General features: G+C 36.2%; 1 protein-coding gene across 1 annotated transcript in view; it reads left to right on the forward strand.

Annotated features, from left to right (window-relative positions):
* The window catches only part of LOC138000621 (protein Red-like), a 27,347-nt gene that overhangs the window by 7,026 nt on the left and 10,321 nt on the right, over positions 1–10,000 (forward strand). The window contains exons 8-16 of the mRNA XM_068847164.1: positions 928–1,007; positions 1,723–1,769; positions 4,187–4,260; positions 5,302–5,391; positions 5,844–5,955; positions 7,517–7,583; positions 7,988–8,141; positions 9,297–9,315; positions 9,507–9,559. Of these exons, the coding sequence (XP_068703265.1) occupies positions 928–1,007; positions 1,723–1,769; positions 4,187–4,260; positions 5,302–5,391; positions 5,844–5,955; positions 7,517–7,583; positions 7,988–8,141; positions 9,297–9,315; positions 9,507–9,559 (696 nt within the window). The remainder of the gene's footprint in view (positions 1–927; positions 1,008–1,722; positions 1,770–4,186; positions 4,261–5,301; positions 5,392–5,843; positions 5,956–7,516; positions 7,584–7,987; positions 8,142–9,296; positions 9,316–9,506; positions 9,560–10,000) is intronic.

Genomic DNA, 10,000 nt, shown 5'->3' on the forward strand with positions numbered 1-10,000 from the left:
ATGGATTTTGTCTTTTTTGCTCCTTGACAGTGCTGGCAAAGTCACAGAATTTTAGGATGCAAAAAAGTACAAACCCTGAGTGATTTATCACATAGAAAACGATATTTTATTTGAAATGCTTTGACCAAAAACTAAAATTATGGTATAACAAATATACCGATGTTAGTATACATGTACAGTGTATCTCTGCTTTCTAAAGACTACAAAATTAATTATTAAAATATATTGTTACTTTCTACATGTAGGTGGTTACATTTAGTTATCACCTATTTTAACTTTTTGTTCTCATTCTGTCTAGTAAAAATAACTTTATAACTAAATGTAACCACCTACATGTAGAAAGTAACAATATATTTAATAATTAATTTTGTAGTCTTTAGAAAGGAGAGATACACTGTACATGTATACTAACATAACATATTAAGGTATATTTGTTATACCATAATTTTAGTTTTTGGTCAAAGCATTTCAAATAAAATATTGTTTTCTATGTGATAAAACACTCCTTAAAACAGTTTAAGATAGAAATTCACAAAGCTAATGATTGATGACATTTCCCTCTATCATGAGGTCATTATCATTTCAACAGTGTATGTGATAAATTCTATAAATTATGCTATAAAGGATTGTAAATAATCAAGTTAAAACCACCAACTACAGTAAAAACTCATAATTCACAAGTTAGGCAAAAAGCTTTAGTTAGCACTGCATGTGTTTGGGTCATTTGTTTGAATTTGTTTCGAAATTTCTAAGATATTTCTAAGGAGTCAGTTGCATTTTTCTATAGTCATAGAAGATAATAATAATGTCAGAACTGAAGAATGTCTCATAAAAATAGAAACAGGTTTTAATAGAATTCAATCCAAAGTAAATTAAACCATAACTGTATAAAAATAAGTTGCATTTCATTATTTCTGCATTGTTAAGGTGCGTAGTGAAATTGCTGAGGATGAAGAAGAAGATGAAGAACTGAATGTAAAAAAAGCAAAATATAAACAGAAGGATAAGTATGTTTCTAAATTAAGACACTTTGTGTTCTTGTGTGTGTGTGTGTGTCTGTCAGCTTACTTGTAGAATTTTCTGCTATTTTTGGCTGGGATGGTCACCAAGATTTCAAGTAGCTGGGTACAGTTTTATGTTATTAGAGGCAGTTAACCAAGCAGTAAAGTGGCTTTCTATTGTACTACGAACATAGCTAGGGTGTCATGCTACAACAAGTTGCAAAATTAGTGGAGGCACTTCAACTCTTGATGTGTTATTAATGTACCTGTTATCTCCCACACTGCAGCCCCCCTCCCCCCTTGTCAATGTTTCTAGCAATACAATAATTGCTGAAAACTTAAAGTTAACAGTCAACATTGAATGGAGAAGAGGGATGGGGGGAGTGGGAAAGGTTGGAATTGTAGATGCGGCGGGTATTGGTAGCTAGGAAAGCTGTTTTTTAATGGGAGTGTCTCGCCAATTTTGCATCCTGTTTGTAGCAATAGCCAAGGGAATCCCCTGCTCCTTCCGTTTATTGACAGCACTGCATTTTGTCAACTTTTTATTTAGAGAAGTGATGGTTCTAAAATGCCCAAAGGTGTACTTTTACAAGGATCTTGATTTGCTTTTGCCTGTTGCTGACAATCTTCCATTATTTTGTTGCTACCTAAGTATAAATAAAATTATTTTTATCACACAGGGTTTTGTCTAATGATTACCAACTATTCCTATTTTCTACAGGGAAGAAGAAGACAATGGTGACGAGATTGAATTTACTTCCAAATTAGGTAACCTACATGTCGCACCGTTTGGGGTCAAAATTGCTTTAATGTCAGGCATTGAATTTTTCACTGTCTTGCATTTATTTAGGGCTGAATTGTTCCAAGAAACAAGAGTTCTACTATGTGTACATTATGTAGATGTATTACATCCTACAACAACATAGTCATAAGAATCACTTTAGTGTGGAACACAGAATTAATTATACTGATTAATTTAAACTTTGGAGAGAATTTTCCATGACTTCATATATTCTGTCTTCCCTGTACATGTATATCAATCCTCTACAGGTTTATCATGAACCCACACAGTGAAAAGCTCCCAGTTGGCCTTGATAGCTCAATTTGTAGATCACTGCACTAGTACGATTGTTTAAGAATTAATTAAGAATCACTTTTACCTTAATTAACTATCTCTCATATAGCTGAACACTAGTGCCTTGCTAGCTAATTATTCAGGAGAATGTGGAGTAGAAGAAAATCAAATCAAAGCAGACCAACCCTTCAGCCTCCCCCACCAAAGAGTGACACGTTGATTTTACATTAAAGGGGCGTTTACACGACATAGAAAAAAGGGCACGGGCCTGATAAAAACTGGAACGGTTCAAACAGCTTTTACAAAGAAACAGTGAACTTTTATCCGTTCCGCGACGGGTCCATAGGTGCCTATGGACCCTTTGCGGAACGGATAAAAGTTCACTGTTTCTTTGTAAAAACTGTTGGAACCGTTCCAGTTTTTGTCGGGCCTGTGCCATTTTTGCTCTGTGTAAACGTGCCTTTAGGTTCAAGTGTTTAACACCAGACAATCTTACTCATCAGTGAAGAATGCCTCTGGCTCTGGAGAGTGAACTGGCAGATTTCACTCTGGCTAACACCAGTTAATTTCACTGGTCAATAATGGGCCCTCCCCCCCCCCCCCCCCCCTCCTCCCGACGGGCAAAAAGGTTTCTATGATTCTTAGTTGAGTATGTCACGATAGCTGGATTAGTGACAAAGTTCCAGCATTAAAGTTCCCATGTTGTCAAGGGCAAATCACTTTGTTTCCAAGGATAACTTTTCGGGTTTTGACATCATTTAACTGATAATGGTCACAGTGCACCAGTTTGATTTAACGATTGCCATTAGATTTTGGCAGGGTTCATTGCTCATGATGTCAAGGCCCTAAAAGTTACTCTTGCAAAGCAAGTTGCCCTTGACAATAAGGGAACTCAAAAATTGAAACTTTGTCAAGCAAAACTTCACAGTGTAGTACTCGGCTGAGATTTGTAGTAAATGTCGCCTTTGATGGGGAAAACCAGAGTAACCTTAGAAAAACCTCTCAGAGCAGACAATACCGTAAACACCTGAAGATACTCCGCACCTTTTCCTCTAAAATTGTTGCTAGAAATTGGAGGTGGGGCTTATCTGTGGGGACTTTTGAAAAAGGGCTGCTTCCAGTGTCCAGTGTCTGATCTAATACCTGGTTACTAAGCTACGCACGTTCCGCTCATGTTTCTTGTTGTGATGCAAAAATCTGTGGAAAAACTGTGTTGAATTAAATGAAGAAATTCCTGTCAACAATTACCAGACAAGGATCAACCATATGTCAAAGTTGGTAGAAATGCTGTTCATTATATTGAAGTGCTAAAATTGTGGGTAAGACTTTGAAGTGTTTTCCGTTTCAATATTAATAGTGAGTTTATGTTCGATGAACAGTGGATGAAGAAGACTTCCAAAAACTGGACTTTAAACTTCTTTTGATTTCTTTCAAATTTAACCTCTTTTTCAAAAATTGAGCTGCTAAATCTAGGGTGCAGCTTGTCTGCAGGTGTTTACGGTACAGTCGAACCTTGATTATCCGGACTCGTTGGGACTAGACGAAATAGTCTGAATAATTGAGAACATGAATATTAATGAGGAACAAAGACTGATTACATTAAGAAACAAAAAAATTGCAAATTGTTTGGAAAACAATATGGTCTACATCTTCACTGTCCGTTGTGAATACCTGTACATATGTCGGCAAACATTGTGATCTTTTCCTTGCTCTTGCAGATATCAGATATCTGCGGTTTACTAACGGTATTCAGCTGACAAATTGGTTCCTTTTTCTTCTTTCTCTAATCGCAAAATTATAGCTTGTTTATCTTTTATTGAAAGAATGGATCGCTTACGCTTCAAGGACATCATGATTGTGATCATGACTAATAAATATTCATGACAAAATTGGGAGTAGAGAAAAAGTCCGGATAATCGAGGTCCAGATAATCGAGGTTTTGTCTGTACTCATAAATGGCAAGTACTCTGACCCCAACTTCAAACTCTCCTTCCTTTAATTTATGTTTTTGAATCGACATACTTAACCTTGGTACATGTGTAAGCTACATGTAGTCAATAAAACTACATGTACTGAACGACATAGTTATCCTTGTACTCTCTCGTTGAAGGCCAAAAGGTATACAAAGCGTTGTTTAGAAGTCGACCACCTGAGAGGAATGAACTTTTTCAACCAGGACGCATGGTAAGGGGTCAACTTTACAATGTAGTTTATCCTTGTGTCATCTTCCAGTCAGTCAGTTGCATGAGTTTTTAAAGAAAAGGGCGATGCGATGCTGGGCTCAGCTAATAACTTTTATAAATACCTTGGATGCATGATCAAAGATGACAATAGTGGAATTCTGCTAGCATTGTATCATTAGTGCTATAGATGTATCTGGAGAAAAATCTCTCTGGGAAAAATAGAATAATAATTATCAGCAATTCATGGCTTGATGCTGTCAAGCTACAACAGTCATGTTTGGTCTGGTTTCATACAAAGTATGACAGGCTGCTCTAATTTAAAAGTACCACTGTACCTACTGTCCTCTTTATATTACAAATTTTGTACCACCAAAAATAAACCTGTTGAACTAATTCACCCTCATTACAACAAAATGTCCTACATGTAGCTGTAATAATGCAGGATGTTCAACTTCATAGTATGGTATGTTGCCTGAAACTTGTTTATCGGCCTAGTTTTGCAACTGTCCGGGGACTGGTTGCTCAAAGCCTGGTTAGTGCTTCCCCATGGGTTGAGAGGTGTTCATGTTATTTAAGGCTCAATGCTTCAAGCAACCCGGACCTGTATTGCAGTAGTGGGGCATGCAAACTAGTAATCAGGGTTGAGATTAGTAATCCAGGAGTTGAAATTGAAAAACCTTGTTCCAATTGAAAACACCATATGAATGTTGTACTGACTGCAACCGTAATAAAATTATCATAATACCAACTTAATTCATTCACTTCAATGAAAGGGAAGAGAGGTTATCCCTGTTGAGGGTATCGGCCCACAGGCAGATGTAATTTAATGATCAATTTTGATGAGGAAGGAAAACCGGGCTACGGCCGGGAGAAAAACCTTTGGAGTCAGAGTGAGATTGGCTGAAACTCAGCCCACATACGACCTCGGGGCCGAGGGTTGAACCCAGATCGCAGGGGTGGGAGGCATGGCTGATAACCGGTAAGCCACCCTGACTCCCGTAAACTTAATATCACACACACTATGGTGTAATTCTTTTTGCAGGCCTATGTGTTTGATGTGGAAGATGAGTATGCTGAAAGTGATATTCCTACAACCCTTATCAGAAGTAAAGCAGATTGTCCTGGAATTGAGGTTAGGGTCATAGCTAGTTCCACTCAATCTTGTTCTCAAATACATTGTACAGGAGCTGCTGGTTGAGAAAATAATGGAATGAAAAGTATGAGACCAATTTTTGGTAACGGAGTCATTTACGGTACTTGTAAGGCTTGGTTAGCTTCTGAGGAATTAATTCAAGCAATTAAATAAAATTTTATCTACAGTACAACTAAATAAAAATAATTATCTTCTTATTTTTTCTTCATTCATTCATCAAAATAATTATTATTATTCTTTAAAGAATTATTTTGTCCAAAAAGCCAAGATTGTAGGCTTGAAGACTGCATAAAGTGAAGCCATGACGGTATTAATTAATTAAGGAACACAATAGGAGGAAAAACAGCAAAAGGCAAAAATGCCCATGTAATGAATAGTATTGTATTACATGCACTTTGAAAGTAGTTTGTTTGATTCACTGTTTCTTTTAGACACAAGCCACTTTAACGACAAATGACATAGTCATCAACAAACTGACTCAGATTTTACTCTACCTGAGGCAAGGCACAAGGGCAGGAAAGAAGATCAAGAAGAAGGATAGAGGTAAAGTCAACGAACAATAGTTTTTTTACTTTTCAAAAAGTACCCGTGTTATATATATCTCAGATACATCTTGGGATATATATATTTGGTATAATTTTCAGCGGTGAATATTTAACAACTATTCACCGAAGTGGAGGTGGCTAGCTAATGGGGATTAGTAGGTATAATATTATACTAAAAAAGTAGATAGCGTTGAACGCGGCGCTGATTGGCTCATCAAACTCCGAATATCCTGTTCTATTTACCTCCGAGCAACTCGGGAAAAAATGGCGTCCTGATTTGCATCCGTGACAAGTGAAGAAAACATCCAAATTAATTTTTTGTGCTGTATATTATCTCACTGTTTTAGTATGCACTAAAACAACTATTCACCTCAGTGTCGGTGTCTAGCGTTGGATAACTTTGGTGAATAGTTGTTTAAGTGCCCCTGTGATAAAAAAAACCACTTCCTTTTTTCCTTCAGATTTTGAAAGTGTGTTTGCTTAACACCTGATTGGCAAAATTTTGAGCTTTGATTTTTATCCAAAGGCCGTTTACTTTGAGTGTAAGTTTTGGATTTCACGGTCCGCCATTACTCACGTTCAAAACTGACCGATTGGACCTCAGATGATTGGATCCAGGGAAAAGTGACGTCAGAGGCTCACTAGCTTAAAATTTCAGCGTGTGAACGCAGCTTATTATATATGCAAAGCGTGAGTTTAAAAGTCTGAAAGCCCAAAACCCCTGTGCTGCATATTAATTCTGCTGCGTACACACGTATTGCATTCTTAAACTAGTGAGCCTTTGACGTCATTTTCTCCTCAATCCAGCTCTCTCAAGAACATAATGTTAGTAATGGCGGACCATTAAATAGGAAAATTACAGTTAAACTAGTTATAGCTGTCGCTTAAGTGCCAACGAGCCAAGCTTGCGTGATCTGGCGCCTGGCGGCTGCAAACATCACGCGGCGTACTCGTGCGGCACTCTCATTGGTTATCGCTACGGTCAACATGTCATCGCTTTGGTCTACATTACAGCTTTTGGTCTACATTACACTCAAATTTGAAGCGCTTCTGAGATTTCGTCCACCTAAAAATCTTCTCGAGGCTCTATAAGCTGCCGCCTCGCCAGGCCTTCTGTCTTCAGAAGGCCTGACTCGTTGGCAATAAAGAGGTGTCTTTTTTAAATCAAGGCTTAAAATGTGGGTCACTTAGTGTTTTGTTAACATAGTTTTGAAATCCAAAGAAAAATATGAATTGATTTTTTGGTCACAGGGGCACTTTGAATATTTACCTTGGCTATGTCTCCCCAATATTCCCCAATATTCACTTCGCCTTCGGCGAATAATTGTTACATAATATTATCAGTCAGAGTTTCTTAAAACATATATATGTAGTATAAAACAAGGTTTGATTGCGTGTCTTCACAAATGGGAAAAATTGAAGAAATTAGGCTACAGCTGTATATCAATAGGTTAAAATGGGATGAGAAGCACAGAAATTTCAGTTGGGTGTTAATGAACTAAGAAGAGCACCCAAAGTTATTAAAATAATAGTACTACATGTACTCATTCTGATACCAGGAAAAGAAAAGGAGAAGAATGAAAAGCAATCTGGACAGAAAGTGCGTCCAACTGGGGCTGATGACAGGTAGGAAGGTGCAATTAAAATACAATAAACAATGAAATGAAAAGGGAAAAATGATAAGAAAACTTTCCAATGACATGAACTTCTGTCTCTTGTTAGGAATTCTTGCGACTATTAGCTTTTTAATGTCTTACTGTTCTAAATGAACATTTATAGGCTTTGAACTAGTTTTTTTCCCCACAAGGTTTCTAATAAAATTATTATTTCACCTCTACTGAAAATCCACAACCTTATCCAGGGTGCCCTCACTCAGGAGAGAGGATCCCCTCCCTGGTGTGATTCCAAGCGTATTGATCTTGAGCTCTTCCCTACCAGTGGCTGACAGTCATTCCTCTAGCATGTTTCTCGGAGACCAGCATAAGTCACTTGTTTGTAAAACATAAATTGTATTACTTTAAATTTCACAGTATCTTTGGGGATGTTGGTGAGTATGATCCAACTGAGACTACAAAGGAGTACGAAAAGAAATCTCGTACCAAGGAAAAGGAAAGAGAAAGGGACAGGAAGAAATCCAGGAATTCATCAAGTTACTTTGATAAATCTGCTGGTGGAGAAGATGATGTAAGTATATAACCCCTTTGACTCCTGAACTTCCTGTATTGACAATTAAAATCGTCTGGCGTTAGACAGAGTAAATCTATTAAGTCTCACCCCCAGGAGTCTATTGGGATAAAGTATTAATTAACATAAAAGGCCAGTTGGTTATAATAATAATAATTATTATTATATTTATAAACACCAATGAAGTACCAAGTGAGCTTGTGCGCAAAAACATAATATCTTCACACGTGAAGATAACGTGTTATTTCCACACATGAAAAGATCACTGTTGCTATGGTTACATCCGAAAATCACGCCTTTTGATGCCTTTTGTGAAGTGATGTAGTATTTCACTTGGTGTTTATATAATAAATAGAATATTACATGGAGAGATACAAAATTTCTCTTCTCGTGTTGAAGAATATTTCACTCGTTCGCTACGCTCACTCATGAAATAGTTTTCAGCACTTGAAGAGAAATTTTGTATCTCCGCACGGCCATGTAATGTCCTCTATATAATCTTCAGAAATGAAACCATTTTTGACACTTCTGGCTGAATTGCCATACATGGACCAGGTGTTGTGCGCACTTTTTCAATCAAGTATTCCATTCACGCCCACTCCCCTGAAAAATGAATCCTGGAGAGTATAACTGGGGAGAATTTATTAATTTTGTAGGCTAAGGTAGGGTTAAATTGAAGGTTGTTGAAAGTTTTCCATCTTCCTTTCTTTTTCTATTTTTCGGTCACTAGTTAAATTATGTTGGGGAAGAATTTTTGTTGCACTTGATTATTATAGTATCTGTAAATTAAAATAATAAGACTTGTAATTTTAAAATACAGGTGCTATTGAATAGCATAGATCTAACAATAAATTTAAATACTCATCTAACAATAGAATGTATAGTGTTTATTGTTAGTGAGTTTATTAGAAGGTAATACCTTACCGATTATTCCTCTTCAGTCGATTCTCAAACTCCGTAATGTAACCACTGCAAAGAAAATGACATTCCATCAGCATGCATAATAATAATAATTATTAATTGATATTAGTTGAGTTATATTCATCAGTAATAATAAATCATTTATTTGTGACATGAAAGCAATGCATCTCAAGTGAATCCTTGTGGCATTACTTGTTAATAATACTGCAATTATTTTTAATTTCTTTTGCACAGGCACAGTTTAATAAGAAAGGTGAGTTATTGTAATGCTCACTGTATCATTGATTTTTGGCTTCCGCTACAAAATTGAATAATTTGGTGTTGGGAATTATGTCATTGTTTTGTTTTCTCTCAAGTTCTTTTATTAATTTAAGTGTTTGGGGTAACATCTGAGTCTCTAATGAAGTTTGTGGACTTACTGGTATATATTTTCTCTACTTTAAGATGTTTCAGCTGAGGAGTTTGCAAAGTCTGTTGCACAAACATTCGGGAAAAAGGTATGGTCCTTTGATTTTCGTTCACATTCCACCTCAACAACAACAACAACAACAACAACAACAATAATAATAATAATGGAAACTTTATTTGTCTTAGAATACAGTTGTACATGTAAATCTCTCTACGTATAGGCAGTTAACAACTGGCTACTTGAAATTGAGTGATACACTTGTATACTGTATTTACAAATGAATAAAAAAATATATATATGTATATATATATATATTACAGTTTTATTAAGTCTGGGCTATCCCAAGTCTTATTTCTACGACAGAATATAAAATATGTTGCTCTAATGGCGAGACTTATCATTTTTTTTGATTATATAGTGTTGTTGCGTTTTGTCAATGCCAATGTCATTCATCATTTCTAAGAATGTAGAGCATTCGTTAGAGAGAACAATAATAATAATAATAATAATAATAATATATCAAATACAA

This window comes from Montipora foliosa, chromosome 4 (genome assembly GCF_036669935.1).
Source record: "Montipora foliosa isolate CH-2021 chromosome 4, ASM3666993v2, whole genome shotgun sequence".
In the NCBI taxonomy this organism is placed as follows: domain Eukaryota; kingdom Metazoa; phylum Cnidaria; class Anthozoa; order Scleractinia; family Acroporidae; genus Montipora; species Montipora foliosa.